Consider the following 19,080-nt stretch of genomic DNA (forward strand, 5'->3'; position numbering starts at 1 on the left):
ATAAAGGGGGTGGTTCAGGGGCATTCCTGCAGGTGTTGCTTCTCCTAGAGGCCCTCCCTGTACCTCTGCCTAGCCATTCTCTGACTACCTCCTCTCTCAATACTTCCCACTACCAATAGCACTTGGACCCTATTACCCTCCGCGGGATCCACATTTGACCTAGATAGGAAGTCATCTTATAATAATACCGATTAGTAGTCTCACTCTTGATGATTAGCCTGGCAGTTTGTATTTTTAATTCAGTAGGTTACATGTGCAGGGCTCAGTCACCTTAATGTATTCCTCTCTATTAGTTTTCTCTGAGAGCCAAGTGAAAGGGTAGGTAGAACCAGCCGTTAAATGAATGAAGAATACAGTACACATACATCTAAAAGGTTTAAACAGACTTGCTAAAGAAAGACTTTGTGGAACACTGAGTACAGAGAAAAAAAATCAACCCCATTCGTTGCCCTTGTTGTCAGTTACTAAACAGAATGTTCAAATTTAGATTATTCTAACTCCAGAAAGGAGTCAAGGAAAAAGGTGTTAGAGATGACTGACTCTGGTTTCTAGCTTAGTTGACTGAGCTGATGGTATTGCCCTCAAGAAAATAATTATTTAAGTTTAATTTGTTCTGTTTTGGATATTACACAAATAACCTGTAAGATCTGGACCAACTCTGACACCTGAATACAGGACAAATGGTAGTTGAAGCTGGTACCACTAGAAACTACTTCCACTAGACACCAACTTCCTTGAAGATGTGAAAGGTAAATAAAAACACGATTGTTTTCCTTTTTTATTGTATTTTACTCAATAGTAATAATTTAGGTATTCCGGTTTGGGAGATGATCACAAACATTATTCTCACAATGAAATAAGATACAATGACTAGATGTTCACTCTTCCCATACATCAGTACTCTACACTACACATCCAGGCCTTCCTTTCCATGCTTAGAAAGTAAGTGTTGGTTTGCTTATAAAGTGATGAAACCCATTCTTAGAAGAGAATTTATCTCATTACTTTAAAGTCATACCAAATATGAAACCCAATGTCTCATGAACTTTTAAGCTTCTACGGGGAATTGAAGGGCAATGTTTCTAGTGCTACCAGCTTCAACTACCGTTTGCCCTGTATTCTAGATGTTAGAGTTGGTCTGGATCTTACAGATTATTTGTGTAATATCCAAAACAGAACAAATTAAATAGTTGTTTTCCTAAGGGCAGTGCCATCAACTCAGTCAATCAAGCCAGAAACCAGAATCCTTTCTAATACCTTTCTTGACTCCTTTCTGTTTCTACAGCTAAGACTGGCATTTGGACCCTCGTCGTCTCTTACCTGGTCCTGTTAGGAGCATTAGTCCCCTAATTGGTCAACCATTTCTGATTCTATTGTATCTTCTTATTTCATATGCACTCTGCCCTCATAAAAATTAAGAATTATCACAAAAATTCTAAAGATAAAAAATATTACATTGGATAGTATAACATATTTGTGCTCCACCAACCAGTTTAATAAATATTAACATTTTGGCATATTTGCTTTAAGTTTTTTATTTTAAAGAAATGAGGCATCACAGACTTAGTTCAGATCTCTTTTGTTTCCATTCCAGCCCCATTCCCCTTTCTTCTTCCCCAGAGGCAAACACTCTTCCTGAAACTGTTGTGTATCATTCATGCCCATGTTTTTATTCTTTTGCTGTATATATGTTTATCGTAAACAATATACATTACTGTTTGAATATTTTAATTTAAAAAATACAAGTAGTATTCTGTGGGTTTCATTTTTTTTTTTGAAACCAGGATTTATTGAGAGGACAGAAAACCTCCCACAATGGGAGGGGACCCGAAGGGGTTGCCCCTGTGGGTTTCATTTTGCAACTTGCTTTTGTCATTCAACATTGTTTTTGAGACATATTCACATCAATACATATAGGTCACATTCATTCATTTTAAGTGTTCGTTATGAGTATAAGATATTGTATTCATTTTATTGATCTATTCTTATTGATAGACATTTAGGTTTTTTCCTGATTTTTTGCTGTGATGAACAAAGCTGCAATGAATATCTTTGTACATATCTCTTTATGCAAGGGTTTTTGTATAGCAGTGTTTCTCTAAAGAAGGTAGTACTGTTCTTTAGGGACAATTTGGAATTTGTGAGGGTATATTTGGTTACATTGTGATTGGAGGCATTACTGGGGTGTATAGAGCAGGGCTGGGCTGCTGCATGTTCTGTAGTGCATTGGACAGTCCTCACATTGAAGTATTTTCCTCCAGTCTGTTCAACTTTTGAGTGTCCCACAAGATACTCATTTATAATTATCTGGGCCTAACTACATTTTTCATATAAACATAATGTATTTTTTGGCACCGTTTAATATAGTAAAATTTCCAGGAATGCAACTCTAATGTAAATCAAGGGAAAATTATACTTATTTGTGGTTTGGAACTTTAACAAGAGTTGTTCATCACTCTAGAAAATCACATAACCGAAGGCAGCACAGCTCGTGGTATTTGAGTTGCCAGAACAACACACCTGCATAGTCTGCATTTGTAGCCTTTGCGTTCATGATGATTCTAAGTTTAGGTGCAAGCATCTGACTACTGTACTTCATTATGTATTCTAGTATAGTCAGCCTGAACATTTGTATATTTAAACATATGCTATTTCATTATGAATTACTTTCCACTTAAAATTGGCTTCTATATATGATATAAAGTAGAGATCTGGTTTTATTATTTCTATTGGATAATCGTTTGTGCCAACACTGTTTATGAAATCCTTTACCCATGAAGTATAAAGCCAACTCTGTCCTGTAGGATGTTCTCACAAATGCATGGATCTGTTTCTGGGTTCTCGATTTTATGCCTCTGGGCCATGTGTCTTTGTGCCACTATCACACTGTTTTAATTACTTTGGTTTTTTCATGTGTCTTGCGGCAGTTGGTAACAAGAAAGGCAAGTTGCCATCCTAGTTCTCAAAATTGTTTTGGCTATTCTTGGGTTTTTGCTCTTCCATATGAATTTAGGATCCGTTTTCAAGTTCCACAAAAAATTGTTTTTAGACTTTGGTTAGAATTGCATTGAATTTATAGATTAAGGAAAAGTGAGATCTTTTAATTGAACCATCCCATCCAGGAACATGGGTTATTTCTCTATTCAGGTCTGCTTTATTTCTCTATTCAGGTCTTTAAATATGCATATATATATATGTATATATATATATATATAATATATATATATTTGAATAAAGTTTTATAATTTTAGCTGTAAAAATCTTACACATCTTTTATTTATTCATACATATATATGCATACATCTTTTGTTATGAAAGTTTCAAATATATTCAAAAGTATAGAAAATAGGATAGCAAACATCTACATACTCACCACCCAGCTTTAACAACTAGCTTATGACTGGTCTTGTTTCATATTAGCCTCCTTTACCTCCTCTCCCCTAGACACCATTTTCTGTTATCTATAATATGTTACACATGGGTTTGCATATATGTCTATCAATAACAGTATAACAATACTTTTAAAAAAAAACTGTTTTCACTTAAAAATGAACGGCAATTTTCTAATATCATCAGATATCTAAGTAACTTCAGATTTCCACATTCATCTCTTAGAGGGCTTTTACAATTGCTTTGTTTGAATCAGGACCCAAACAGGGTTCATATATTGTATTTGATTGATAGATCTCTTAGTATTCTTTCTTTAAAGTAAACTTTTTAGTGACAGTGTAACACACATACAGAAAAATGCACAAATTCAAAGCATATATCTAAATGCAATACAACAAAATCAACAAAACCAGGTAGCCAACACCCAGAGTAAGAAACAGAATTTTTTCAGCACCCCAGAACTATACTCCCGACTTCTAGTCCCCAGAATCAGTTTGACCTGCTTTTGAACATTATATAAATGGAATCATACAGTATGAACTGTTTGCCTTTAGCCTTTTTTCACTCAGTATTTGTGAAATTCATCCACAGGTTGGGCATAGTTGTAGTTTGTTCATTTTTATTGCTTTATATTATTCTATTGTATGACAAATAGATTGTATATAGAATACCATACTTTATCCATTCTATTGGTGAATATTTGGGTTGCTTGCATTTTTTTTAGCTATTTCAAATAGGGCTGTGGTGTCTTTTGGTGAACTTATGTGTGCATTTCAGCTGAGAATAAATCTAGGATTGAAGAGCTAGATGTAGGGCACATGTATATTCAGCTCTATTAGATACTGTCAGTAGTCTCCAGAGCAGTGGTTAATTTTTATGCTCTTGCCAGCAGTGTACGACAGGGGACCCCCAAAAAACCAGAATTATCTTTTGGAGCACAGACCCCTTGTAGTACACTTGGAATTTGTTCCTTCTGGTCATACAGTTAACCAAAATTTTTATCTGGAAATTTTGAGAAGGTTGCATCACAATTTGTGGAAGCAGCTTCCTGAGTTGTGTTTAATGGGTGACTGGGTCTTCCACCATGATAATGCACCTGCCCACACTGCACTGAGTGTTCAGCAGTCTTTGACCAAAAACAGCATAGCCCCTGGGCCCACTCTCCCTGTTCACGTAATTTTTCCCCAAGCGTTTTTTGTTTGTTTGTTTGTTTCCCTGGATGAAGAAAGTTCTCAAAGGGAAACATTTTGCTGATGTGGAAGAGGTGAAACAAAAAACAGCAGTAGCACTAATAGACATCAAAGTTGACTGAGTTCAGAAACTTATGAGCAGTGGAAAAAGCATCTCAACAATAGTATTGCATCAAACGAAGAGTACTTTGAAGGTGACTGAAGTTTAAAAATGTAACAATAAATACACAATTTTTTGTAAATAAATTCCAGTTTTTTTGAGTCCTACCTCATATTAGAATTCTAGTTACTCCATATTTTTGTTAACACTTGACACTATCATTTTCATTTTATCCATCCTAGTGGATGTACAGAGGTACTAAATTTTGATTTTCATTTGTAATTTCCTGATGACTAGTGAAGTTGAGTGTCTTTTTACATATTTATTGGTCACTCAGATATCCTCTTTCTAAAGTGTGTATTCTTATTTTTTATCTGCTTGACCCACCAGTTTCTGAGATAGGCATATTAAAATCTCTCACTAAATATGTGGGTTTGTCCATTTATTATAGTGCTTCTGTCAATTTTGGCTTTATATATTTGGAGGTTTTGTTGTTAGCTTCATATTTGTTTCAAGTTGTATCTTTTTGCTAAATTATTATTTTGTGACTGCTCTTATTAATATTTTGTAAAGCTTCATATTTATTTACTTGGTACTAATATTACTTCACTAGCTTATATTTTATTTTGTTTCACTTGTTTTTTTCAACATTGAAAAAAAAACATAAAAATTACCATCTTATCTATTTTTCAGGGTACAGTTCACTAGTGTTAAGTATATTCATATTGTTGTGAAACAGATCTCCAGAACTTTTTTTGTCTTGCAAAACTGAAACTTTGCACTCACTGAATATCTTCCAATCCCCTCCTTCCCTGATTTTTGTTTTGTTCATATTTGCTTTGTGTGTCTTTTTAAAATCTCTTCTTTTTTCAGCCTTGTTTTCTGTGTAGCTTGTATAGAGCTATTTTTTATTTATTTGTTTTTTGAGTTGGAGTCTCACGCTGTCGCCCAGACTGGAGTGTAGTGGCCGCTCCCGGCCACTGCAGCCTCCACCTTCTGGGCTCTGGCGATGCTTCTGCCTCAACCTTCCGAGTGGCTGGAATTATAGGTGCACGCTACCACGCCCAGCTAATTTTTTGATTTATTATAGAGATGAGGTCTTGCCAAGTTGCCCAGGTGGGTCTCAAACCCACGGGCTCAGGCAATTCACTCACTTCAGCCTCCCAAGGTGTGGGATTACAGGCTGAGCCATTGATCCCGGCTATAGAGCTATTTTTTAAAAACTAATGTGAGAATTTCTTTTGATAGCCAAGTATAATCTCTTTGCATTTACTATGATTACTTTTGTATTTAGGTTTATTTTTACAATCTTATTTTGTGTTTTCTATTTTCCTTGCTTACTTTTTGTTCTGCCAGCTACTTCACCACCCCCACCCCTGTGCCTTCTGTTTTCTTCCTTTGCTTTTTTCATTTTACGAGTGTGGAAATTCTTCATTCTGTATCCTTTTTTTTGGTGCTTATCTATGTGTTTTTTTTTTAAACATGCATATTTAGCTTAACAAACCATATAGGTAATCATTAACTCTCTTCTCCAAAGCAAGAGATAACTGTAGGGTGCTTTAACTTTGAACTATCCTTTCCTATCTTCTGTATAACTATTGAGTAATATTTTAGTTCTTCCTTATTTTTACCTGTCAAAAAATTGGTCATAATTATTTTTACAGAAATCTTTACTATCAGTATTTTCTAGTACTTTTCTCACCATTCTTCCTTACATTGCACGCCTTCTTTCTTGGTTCATTTTGCTTCTTGCTGCAGGACATCTCTGAGTAGCTCTTTCACTGTCAGTCTGTGAGAGGTGAACTCCATTTCACTTTTTGAATGTCTGAAAACATCTTTATTTTACACTCTTGCTTGAGGGAGTCTTGCATGCCAACCAGTGGTGCCAGTCCTACAGAGAGGTTTTCATTTTGCCTCTGCTGGGATCCTATAGGTTGCTCACTTTTTAGTCTAGTTTTCATGTTAATCTTTCTGCTTGGGAAAAGCATGTGAGTAGTGTAATTTGAATCTCACACTTGCTTATGATGTAGGGATTGGAGTTCAGATTTCCCTTTTTTCAACCATTGCCTGTGGCACTTAGCTTTTTTCCAGCTAAGTAAGCAGCAAATTTTTTTTTTTTTTTGAGTTGGAGTCTCACTCTGTCTCCCAGACTGGAGGGCAGCGGCCGCTCCCAGCCACCGTAGCCTAACCCTGCTGGGCTCCGGCGATCCTTCCGCCTCAGCCTTCCAAGTAGCCGGAATTACAGGCATGCGCTACCACGCCCGGCTGATTTTTTGATTGATTGTAGAGATGAGGTCTCGCTGCCCAGGCGGGTCTCGAACCCGCGGGCTCAGGCAATCCACTCACCTCAGCCTCCCAAAGGCGCGGGATTACAGGCTGAGCCACCGAGCCCGGCTGCAAATTTTTTAGAACCTATTTTTTAAACAGGCCAGCCCTTTGAGGGCCTAGCCTTACTCATTGTTCTTAGTCCTGGTTCTTTGTATTATGGCCTGAGACTTCATCTGTCCAGGAGAGGACCACTCCGAAGGTCTTTATCAGGTGCCAGGACCCCTGTTGGCCTTTGGGCTCAGCTCCTGCCTACTACTCAGGCTGTGAGCTACATTTTTGTTTATAGTCCTTGACCTATGTCCTGTTACTGCTTTTGAGCTCCACTGTGTATTAAATTCTCCTTGTTCTATTTCATTGAGCATTTCTATGTGTTTGCTGTTGTGTGAGGCACTTCCCTTGTTAACTTCGGTTCAGCATATTGACCAGAAGGTACCATCACCTTTCTAAAACTCAATATGATCCTTATACTCCCTCACTTGTTTTTTGTGGACTCATTAGCACTGCTTTGTTTATTCATCCAACAAATATCTGCACTCATAATCTGTGTGCTGATAACTGGGGTTACCATGGTGAGAAAGAAATGTCTCTATTCTCATGGAGTTTACTATTCTAGACGGAGACACAGAAAATAAACGTGTAAACAAATAAATAAAAATGTTAACTACAATTTGTGAAAAGTGCTCTGAAGGAAATAGAGTGATGGAGAGTAATCATTTATGACATTACTTTAGATAAGGCAGTCAGGGAAGACCTCCCTGAGGAGGTAACTTTTAAGCTGAAATCAGAAGGATGGGAATGCCAGCCCTGTGAATAGTAGAGGACTTATTTGGGGTTGGAAGTTAGTTCTAGGCAGTGGAAACAGCAAGTACAAAGTCCCATAGATGGGAAAACACTTGATATGTTAGAGTTCCTGAGAGGACACCCCTGTGGCTTTAAGGAGGAAAGATAGCTCCCCAGTGGGGTCAGAGAGGCAGGTGGGTGCCAGGTCTCATTTGCTGCCTTGCCCTGTACTCTGTCATCTTGCCACACTGATTCTTCCCCAATGTGCCTGTACCACGCACCTTTTCATAAAACCCTTCTCACTGTTGCAGTTCCCACTGCATTTTGCTTTGACTATGAGTCAGAATGTAATACGGACCATTGTTACAGTGTTCTCCAGTAGAACCTTAAACTGCTGCCAGAAGATAGGTCTTATGGACCACTGTCATTCCCAGCTTGTCACACAGTGTTTTACGTGGCAGGCACATCATAAAAGTTGATTGGATGTATTTTGTTTAGCTGTTCATGCATAAAACCTCCTTTCCAGTACCTTCATCACAGAACTTCTCATAGATAATACTTTCATGGTATTTGTTTAGTTATGAGTAGCTGGGACTACAGGCATGTGCTGTTATGCCTGGCTAATTTTTTAATTTTTGTAGAGATGATGTCTTGCCATGTTGCCCAAGTTGGTCTCAAGCAATTCTCTTGCCTCAGTCTCACAAAGCGCTAGGATTATAGGCATGAGCCATTGTACTCAGCCATTTTTGTGGTATTTAAACCATCAAGGTAAAGAAAGCCAGCAACCTAAGGAGAAATCTGTTTGCTTAAGACTTGTCTCTGACACTGAAAAGGAAAATCGGAGGAGGTACTACTATGGTGATCCCAAAACAGATATGTCCACATCCTAACTCCTGGAATCTGTGAATGTGACCTTATTTAGCAAAAAGATCTTTGCAGATATAATTAAGGATCTTAAGATCATACTAGATTATTTGAGTGGACCCTAAATTCAATGACAAGTACTGTACCCTATTAAGCGACAGGAAGGTGCCGGGTGAGATGGTACATACCTATAATTCCACACTTTGAGAAGCCTTGGCAGGAGGATTGCTTGAGCCCAGGAGTTGGCGACCAGCCTGGGCAACATGGTGAGACCTTGTCTCTAAAAAAAAAATAGCTGGGTGTGGTGGCATACTCCTGTAGTGCCAGTTATTGGGGAGGCTAAAGCAGGAGGATCACTGGAGTCCAAGAGTTCAAGGGTGTAGTGAACCATAATCATGCCACTGCATTCCAATCTGAGCAACAGAGTGAGCCCCTGTCTCAAAAACAAAAACAAAAGACAGGAATGGAGAAAACAAACAGGAGAATGCCAGAGAGACAGAGGTGGAGATTGGAGTTGTGAGTCACAAGTCAACAAATTCCTGGAGCTACCAGAGCTAGAAGGGCAAGGAAGTATTCTCCCCTAGAGCCTTTGGAAGGAGTGCTGTCCTGATGATGCCTTTATTTTGTACTTCTGGCCTCTAGAACCGTGAGAGAATAAATTTCTATTGTGAGCATACCTCATTGCAGTTATACCTCACCCATTCTGTAACATAGGTATAATAATACCTTCCTCAGAAGCTTATTGCTGTGATTAAATGAGATATGTTTGCAAAGTACTTAGCACATAGTAAATGTTCACAAATAGTGATGGCTGTTCTTCTTTAAGGTCTTGGAGTTTTCTTCTTGTGAATAAGAATGGGATGATAGAGTGCGAACTTCCTGTCTTGTGATTGATTGGTGAGTCAAAGCTCCTACTGCAGATTTACCCTGAGAACTTCAACTTCTGCTTTGGCCCTGGAGCTGCAAGGTCCTGGTGCCTTATAGCGGTCCTTAGTTAGGGTGTTGCTTTGATGGAAAGTTGAGCTTTCAACCAGGGGCTGGGGAGAAGAAGTCAAGCTGGAACTCAGATACCAAATTTGAAGTGATGCGCTCATAGCAGAAAGCAGCCTCTCAGTCCCTGCCAAAAAGAGAGGCTTTGGGTTCTAAATTTCTATTTCCCATTAAGGGACTCTGGGACTGGACATTTTTGAAAATTAATGACCTGCACTAAGTAATCCTCCTAACACACCAGTCATCAAAAAATTCCCTGTCATGAGTCTTGGCTTTCTGTATTTGTCTGAATGCCTTCTTAACCTAGGAGTGTGCAGCAGGAAAACGGACGCTTGACCCTGCAGTGCTCAAGGTGGAGGCAGCTGCTGCCTCTCCCAGGATGGCTGGCACCGTGCTCGGAGTAGGTGCAGGCGTGTTCATTCTAGCTCTGCTCTGGGTGTCAGTGCTGCTGCTGTGTGTGCTATTATCCAGAGCCTCCGGAGTGGCTAGGTAAGGCGTTCTTTCCAACTGGGAGTCCCAGGTAAAAGCAATTAGAGGTGAAATTGCTGACACTCATTAAACATTTAGAATTCAGGAGATCATTTTTGTAATTACTGGCAGTTTGAATGAGTTGCATTTTAACCTCTTATCATAAGCATGAACTGTGTTATTTATGCTCTGAAGCAGAGGTGGGAGGAGAGGGAGGTGGTATTTTTCAGTTCTCACTGTGGAGGAGATAGGGGACACAAGAGATGACAAGAGAATCTGCTTTTGCTGCCTATTAAGTTTCTACATGTGTGTGTTTCTTAATTGTTGAGATTTATAGCAGATACTTGGTCCAGTCCCTGAGGCTCTAGACCCAAGCCCAGGGTAACCAAAGAAGCATTTGAGGTTAGGCCATAAACTGACTCTGAAAACACTTTAGGGTTGTACTCTTGTGAAATATGTGAGTATGAAGCAGAGAGTTACAGAATTTTCTAAAGTATTCTGGTCTAAAAACAACAGAAGTGGGGGTGGGGAGGAGCTACTTTGGTTTTTCTTGATTGTGACTTTGGGCAGAAGTAAAAATAATAACTACAAATTCCCATTCGTAGGAATTTGGAATTACCAGGAATAAATGAGAATGGACATAGCTGGTACCTGTCTAGGAAGAAGGGCTTTGGAAAGAAGGGTTGTAGATAGCAGGTCTCTGAACATTGTGAAGGGACTAAAACATAGAATATTGGCCCCAGAGAAGAGCCAATCCAGACCTAACTGATTGGAGAAGAAATTGTAAACAGTGCTTTTAATACTTTGTCTTTCTGACCCCAGGTTCTCCATCATTTTTGTATTCCTTGGTGCTGTGATCATCACCTCTGTCCTGTTGCTTTTTCCCCGAGCTAGTGAATTCCCAGCCCCAGATGCAGAAGTTAAGGTAAAGCCATTGGTTTAATTTTGCCTCCTGAGTTGAAGGCTTGTTTCTCCTGGTCTATACCTCCATCCTGCTCTTAATATTCTCTGACATCAAGTTGCCTGAGATGTGTTAGAAGAATTGTATAGTTCAAATAATGACAAGGGAAGCTTAGAGGGAGCCTTATGTTCCCTTACCCCTTCACTCGAAAAAAGAATCTTACTTGAAATTCTCCCTGCAACCCCACCAGGCAGCTATTTGCCTGATTTGGTTTCATCTCCACTTTGCGTCAAGTTGAATGAGGGTGTGTCGAAAAGCCACCTCATGCCATGGGGACAGAGAAAGGGAAAATGAGACAGGAATAGGCCTGCTCCTGGAAGTGTTCCTGTTCCTGGTATTCTTGGCTTAGAACCTGAGATCCTGGGCTGAAATTGTTGCAGTGCCTTCAAAGTGCTGAGCGACATGCTTTTCCATGGTGTAGAACTCTTCTACTTGTGATGAGAGAATACTTTCCATAGAGAAGAGCAGTGATCTACTTGTGATGTGGAGAGAATGACTTTCATAGAGAAGAGCAGTGAGGAAAGAGGACATTTCTATGGAAAGTGGAAGTTGTAGATCTAGAGAAATTCAGTCCTTACAGTCTTCTAGTATTTCCTTTAGTACTCACTCCTGGGACCATACCTGCCAGCACCCACCTCTTTACATGGATTTTTATCATCTCTCTCATAGTCTTTCTCTGGGAACTCACTCATTCTGGTTCATTTCTGACTTGGGGCTCTGACTTTACCCTGCATGACTGGTCTCAGACCTGTAGGATCTTGACCATGGCATTGACTTCTTTTGTCTCCATTACTCCTCACAGCTGGCCTCTTAACCTCCATTTTAATGTTTTAAGTAGTCATGATGATAATAGCTCACATTTTTCAAAGGATGGCTGCGTGCCAGGTCCTCTGTACACAGCACACCATTTGCATTATTTCATTTAAACCTCAAGACAACCCTAAGTTGGTACTTTTATCCCTATTTTATAGGTAAGAACATTGAGGCTGTAAGAGGTTACGGTAACTTGTCCAAGGTCATGTGTATTAGCAAGAGGCAGAGCAAGGATTCAAGCTGAGGTCTGTCTTCAAAATCTTAATTACTGGGGACTCAACGTATTATCAGGGGTCATCCCGAGAGAGCTTAGCCGTTAGTATTTTGATACTAGACAACAATAGTACACAAAATTATATGTTAAGCTAAAATTGACACATACTTCCAACTCTATCTAGGACTTACCATGGCAAAAGGAAGGAAATTAGTTCTGAAAGCTCCAAGGGAAGTAATACCACACAACTTTAAGGAATCATTGCCATAAATGCCAGGTTTTTTTGGTCAGCATTTGGAAACCACTCAGAGGGTGTGAATACCATCTGTGTGAGCCAGGGGTAGATTCCCACCTCAGTTTCCTTATTTTTTAATGGGGGATAGTGATGTTGGCTACCATATCTCTAGATGTTACAGATGTGAATGTTGGAAGAAAGGCACAGAACAAACACAGTTTTGAAATCAGTCCCCGACTCTCTTGTCATCTGAGTTTCAGACCCAGGAGAGAAGAATGGGGTTTGAGCAAAATATATACATCAGCATGGCCAGTAGAATTGGAGTTCTCATTTTCAGGTTGCGAGAGCTGGCCCCTGCAGCAGCCTGGCTTAATGCTATATCAATAATACATGGCCTGGGCCTTCTGCACCCAAGGCCTGCTAATTGGCTAATTAAAAAGTGAAAGTGTCAAACGAGCAAACATGTAGCCCGCAAGAGACTTGTTCAGTACTGGAGCCAAGGTCAAAGTTATGTTAAAGCTGTTTTATCAAACTGACCTTTGTTGTAAGTTGACTGTTGGGGTAATCTCTGGAGCAGCTGGGGTGTCTGTAGCCTTTTTCTTCTTGGTGTCTTTGGATCTGTGATCATACCAGGGCTTGGGTTGGATAGGTACTTTGCGTATCGCCACTATTGCTGCTGTGACAAATTACTGCAAACTCAATGGCTCACAACACAGGTTTATTATCTTATAGTTCTGTAGGTTAGAAGTCCAAAATCAGCCTCACTGGGCTAAAATCAAGGAGTTGGCAGGGCTGCTCTTTCCTGGAGGTTCTAGGGGAGAATCCATTTCCTTATCTCTTTCAAATTTCTTAGAGGTTGCCTGTATTCCTTGACTCATGACCCTCTTCCTCCACTTCAAAGCCAGCAATGTAACCTCTCGCAGACTCTGCTTCCATCCTCTTTCCATCTCTTTCACTGATCCTCTCTCGCACCCTATTTGATGTGTAAGAGCCCTTGTGATTATACTGGGCCCACCTGGATCAAATAATCCAGGCTAATCTCCCTGTTTGAAGGTCAGCTGATTAACAACCTTAATTCAGCTTCACCATGTAATACATCATATTCACAATTTCTGGGTTCTAGGGGATGAATGTCTTGGGGCTATTATTCTGTCTCCTATAGTCACCTTTCGGGTATTTGGGATTCTCTTCTAGGTACTGGGTTTTCAAAGCTTTTGTGAAATCAGTCAGTCACTTGATTTGTTACTGCTCTATTGGGTCTGTGAATTAAATTGCTTCTTCTTGTCCAAATGTAAGCACCACCATTTGGGAGTATGAAGCTCTCTCTGGCAGTGGACAGTAGACACGTGGAAAGAGCCAACACCAATGACATGGTTTTGTCAGCAAGGACCAACAGCTTTGAGGCCTCAACGATGAGGCAGGCAGTCAATGATTTGGGGCAAGTTGCCCATCCTCTTAGTGTTTCAGTATTTCAGGTAAATGGCTATTTCCCCTATCCCTTGGAATATTAGGGTTCAGAACTTTTCTGTGGAGCATTATAAAGAGTCACTTTTTCATTTTGAAAATGAACCTTCCTGAACTGGCAATAGGTTGATAACTTGGGGGAATTGGATTTTAGGTACATGGGTATTTATTACACTGTTGTATTTTTACGTATGATTAAAATTCTCCATAATAAAAGTGTTTTAACAACAACGAAGCTGGGCTCGGTGGCTCAGCCTGTAATCCCGTGCCTTGGGTGGCTGAGGTGAGTGAATTGCCTGAGCCCGCAGGTTCGAGACCCACCTGGGCAACTTGATGAGACCTCATCTCTACAATAAATAAAAAAATCAGCCGGGCATGGTAGCGCATGCCTGTAATTCCGGCTACTCAGAAGGCTGAGGCGAAAGGATCGCCAGAGCCCAGCAGGTCGAGGCTGTGGTGGCCAGGAGCATACCACTGCACTTCAGTCTGGGTGACAGAGTGAGACTCCAATTAAAAAAAAAAACCAATGAAAATGAGCCTTTCTAGAACCAAGCAAGCTCTTCTTTAACTCTATATAATAGATTTCAGAACATAAAAGACTTCATCCAGGGGGGATTCAAAGTATTTATGAACCTCCTAAATTGAGCCATTTGTTTCCTGTACCTCATTAATCCTTTCTTTACCTTGTGTCTCCAGCTTAGGGAGTTGAGAAGAAGATTCCTTCTTTTCATGTACAGAAGAGACTCAGGGCAGGACATTACTGAAAGTTACAGATCTGAGCAGACTCTTGGCCCATTCACTACAGACTTCAGATTGTCACAGTCAGGGTGCTGAAGTGGTAGTAATTTCATTTTGATGTTTTCTCTCTCCAGATTGTGGATGCCTTTTTCATTGGCCGCTACGTCCTGCTGGCTTTCCTCACTGCTGTCTTCCTTGGAGGCCTCTTCTTGGTCCTAATTCATCACATCTTGGAGCCGATCTATGCCAAACCACTGCGATCCTAGTGACCACTGTTGAGGAAACCAGGGCACTGTTCTCTCCTTTATTGTGAGGTCATTGACGAGCAGAAAGGCACTATTCAGAGCCTTGCTTTTTGACATTCCTTATACCTTAATATCAGAGGAGTATCCATTCATCACTGAAACAAATCTCTTGAGTTCTGACTTCCAGAAACAGGGTTGCAAAATTGTTCCTGTGGGGATGGATTCTTGTCAGCTTAAGAGGATATGGTTGTCTTCTCAGTACCTGTACTTCGGGATTTACATCTGTTTTGAAAGATAAATAGTAACAATGATCTGCTTAGAGTAGATTTTCAATCAAGTCGTTAGTAAATAGATTTTGAGGAAAGTGTCACTTTGGCTTCTTCTGTTCAGTGAAAGAACCTAGTCCTTTTCGGTAATATGTAAAATTCTTAGCTATGAAGTTGGAGTCATTTGGAAAGGAGAGGCACTCAAATTCAAAGGGTTGTTTGAATGTGGTAATTTGGAGGACTTACTCAGTTGTTGGCTATTGACCACTCCATGCATAGGCTTCCACAGAACTCTATGAAGGCATTGAGTGTCATTCTCCTGAGCTCTAATAAGGCAATAAATAACAACCAAAGGACTGACGTTCTTTTCATACTCTTGGCCACAGCTCTCTGTACTTAGTATCTTCATATTTCAGGTTTACTAGGGGATTAGAAGAAAGGTATGGAAATGTTGGTTGTTTGTCTTGCCAGGTATCTCTGGGTTCTTTTTCTTTCACGGTTTGGTGGACTTTAAGGGTTATTTTTTCAGCAAGTCTCTCAAAAGAAGGTGACAATTGGAAACTTGCATTTGTTAGAAGTCAAACTTTCTTGTGGGCTACACAAAGTCTCCTAAGTGCCTGGGAGCTTTGGTACAAGTGTATATAATGTAAATTTACACCTGTCTTATCTGCCAGACCAAGTGAAATTTGTAATTAAATGGAGGGGCTCTGGTCTGGCTTTACTTTTGGAAGTCTAATCCTCACTCCCTAGAGCTATTTGAAAAAGGGTCTTCTGATTTAAAATTAAGAACCAAGAAAACAAGTTGGAAAGAGAACACTGACTAAGCATGTGCTCTGTGCTCTGAGCATGTGCTCCTTTGAAGTTTAATTTTTACCACAGTTTATTATCATCCCTGTTTTTTTATTTTTATTTTTATTTTAGGGTTGTGGGGTACAAGTGGGGATTTACAACATAAGTAGGTTGCATGCAGTTGAAGTTTGGGCTTCTAGCTTGCCCTCACTTCTTTGATAGTGGACCAGGTACCCACTGTGTTGCCACATGCCCTCCTCTGTCCTCCCTCCCTTCCACCCCTAGCAGTGTCCAGTGTCTGCCGATCTCACCCTTGTGCTAGTGTGACTAGCGTGACCCACTTATGAGTAAGAACGTGTGACATTTAATTCTTTGTTTCTGTGATAATTCACTTAGTATGATGGTCTCCAGCTGCATCCAAGTTGCTGCAAAGGCCATGATTTTGTTTTTCTTCATGGCTGCATAATATTCCATTGTGTATATATACCACATTTTCTTTATCCAGTCCATGTTCAGTGGGCGTCTGGGTTGGTTCTATGTTTTTGCTATTGCGAATAGTACTGCAATAAACATGTGTATGCAGGTGTCTTTTTTGTAGAGTGGCTTATATCATCCCATTTTAAAATAGAAAAAAAAAGAATTGAGGCTTAAAGAGATGAACTGACTCATCCAAGCTTCACATAATAGCTGGTGTGCAAGCTAAGTGTGGCAGACTTCACGGCCTGCCTCAGACTGGAAAGAAAACACACCAGGCTTTGTGGAACTCTGGTTGAGAGCTTAAAGAAGGTTAGGCCCCTGCTCCTTTGCTTTCTCTCCTGGTGCCTGTTGTCAGGGTAGAGCGGATGCCCAGTCCTGCCACCCCAGAAGGTACAAAGCTCCAAATCATGAGAGAGTAGTTGACTGTTGAAAGTCACAGGCTGGTGAGGCCAGGTGTCATTTGAACTTTCTCCTTTATATTGCTCAGTTTGGAAAAGCTTTGCAGACAAGGCTTTATATAGAAAGCTTCAAAGGAAATGGTTGCTTAATCTGACCTAGGGCACAGAGGTAAGAAAAGAAGAAATATCCTCTAAACAGATTGAAGGAGAAAAAGGAGAATGCAGAGATGGTGAGGGAAGTGGGGAAGCCAGTGGGTTCTTGCTCCTGTGCTGCTCTAAAGCTCCCAGGTACCTGTGAGTGTCTCTGTGGCCCATGTTCAAGTGTGACTCCTAACAAATACAGGCTGCCAACTGTCACCTTCTTTTGAGAACTCTTGGAAAACTGTTCCTGATCTTTTTATTTCACCAAAAATGTATCTGACTACTAGATCAATGGATAATAACTATGAGCTTTTGGGTGACTATTTAGGTGGAGAAAAATGTGTTAAAGTGGGAACTAAATTTCTTCCCAAACACTACTGTTATCTATTGGTTTTCTTTGCCAGATGTAAATGACAGACTTGTATGCTAAGGGCTGACTTTAGTGGGGGAGGGAAGTATATATTTTATGCAAAGTGTATTTTAGCTTGACCTACCTTCTGTAGATCCCAAGTCTCTAATTACCAGCTGTGGTAAGATGAATGATAGATGACTTTACCTACATACTCAAAGAAGTTACACTCAACCTTGAAAAAAAAACAAACACCACTCTCAGGGTTAGGAAGAGAAGTGGAAGGCTGAGAGGGCATATAGTGAATTTCACTGAGAGTTCCGCATGGGGCATCCGTATAGTCAGTTTCTGATATGGAACCTCTTACACTCATGGCCTCAGAGGACAGGACTCAGAGGGCTTCTCTTAAATACAGACAGGAATCATCCTAGTGTTCCATTAGCTATTCTTTGATCACTGGCCTCAGAGCATGTTCCCTACTATACTCTTCACTACTATGTGGGGGTCCGGTGGCAGAGACTAGGGAACTCCACTCTTTAGAAGGCAGAGAAGGAAAGTAAATCCAGGCTTCTGTATAAGAAAACAGTTTATTCCACAGCCTCTCAAAATTGTGTCCTGACAAAAACTAATTTAGTAGGATATCACCCTACCCCCCAACATGAGAGATCACACTAATCATTTTTTGATAAGTTCCTGAAATTTTTCACTTGTCAAGTGAAAGTAAAGCTAACATTTTATTTGTGCACAGTACCATATATGTAATGTAAAACTGCATCAGAATTTCGTACTGATCTCTAGGTACCAGGGAATGCATAGCCATTCATTCATGTACCCCCCATACACTGCTGTTCATGCAACATTTATTGTGCACCTCATAGGTATAAAGCACTGGTCCTGGTAGAGTCAGTTGGTCGGAGGACTAGGTGTCTAGGCTGTCCTCCTAACTCCATCTTGGAATGAAGGCATCCACATTATTTTAAAATATCTTTATTCTAACATAAAATAGTCCATTTCTTGTTCTGTTCTTTACCACAAACTTTTCTGTCAAGTCTATTTCATGGTTGTTGCAGTTGAAGTGTTTCTGTTTTATTTTTTTGCTCAATGTGTAAAGAAACTTGCTGTAAGTATTTTACAGATGAGAAACAGGCAGAGAGGAGAAGGGATTTGAAGTTTAACAGCTAGTTAGTAGTGGGGCTCAAACTCGACATCAGGATTCCTGACATATAATTTCTCAGTTTAAAGATCACTTTGGACTTGCAGACAACTTATTTTTATATTGGTTAATACCATTTCTTAGCTACTTTGTACCCACCATTTTCCTAACATATATCCAAAAGGTAAAGGTTTCATTAAATAATTCTAATGAACATTTATAGTACAAATAACAAACTATATTATAATTCCTTGGCTTAAACCTTTAAGTGCCTAGCTGTTGTTACATAGAAACGAATTTCCAGATGTGGAATTTAGAACCGTATGGAAACAAATCTGGAAAAGTGTTGATTATTCTCATAGGAGCATAAAAACTCAGGATTGGAAGAGATTTCATAGTTCATAGAGTTCAACCTTTAATCTCTATTTTCATCCCAATTGGAAATAAGTCTAGTCTTCCACATGCTGAAGTCACAATTTTTATTATATTTAGCAAACGTGTGCTGGGCATTTTTCTAAGTGAGTTATAAGTATTAACTTATGGCATCCTCGTATCAGCCCTATGAAGTAGGTACTCTTAATATCCCCCTTTCACAGATGGGCCACAGGCACAGACTGGTGATGTAATTTGCTCACAATCACTCAGCTAGAGATAATTGAAGTCAGGATCTGAATCAGGCAGTGTGGCTCCAGTTTCTTTCTTTCTTTCTTTCTTTTTTTTTTTTTTT

General features: G+C 39.8%; 1 protein-coding gene across 1 annotated transcript; it reads left to right on the forward strand.

The window, feature by feature from the left end:
• The first annotated feature begins 677 nt into the window (after positions 1-677).
• On the forward strand, positions 678-15,147 carry TMEM218 (transmembrane protein 218). Its single transcript, XM_008057830.1, has 5 exons — positions 678-749; positions 9,479-9,549; positions 9,950-10,131; positions 10,933-11,035; positions 14,670-15,147. Exons 3-5 carry the CDS (start codon positions 10,022-10,024, stop codon positions 14,799-14,801), a joined length of 345 nt encoding a protein of 114 aa, XP_008056021.1. The 5' UTR covers positions 678-749; positions 9,479-9,549; positions 9,950-10,021; the 3' UTR covers positions 14,802-15,147.
• The last annotated feature ends 3,933 nt before the right edge of the window (positions 15,148-19,080 follow it).

This window comes from Carlito syrichta, unplaced genomic scaffold, assembly GCF_000164805.1.
Source record: "Carlito syrichta isolate Samal-C Ts95f unplaced genomic scaffold, Tarsius_syrichta-2.0.1 Scaffold303139, whole genome shotgun sequence".
In the NCBI taxonomy this organism is placed as follows: Eukaryota; Metazoa; Chordata; class Mammalia; order Primates; family Tarsiidae; genus Carlito; species Carlito syrichta.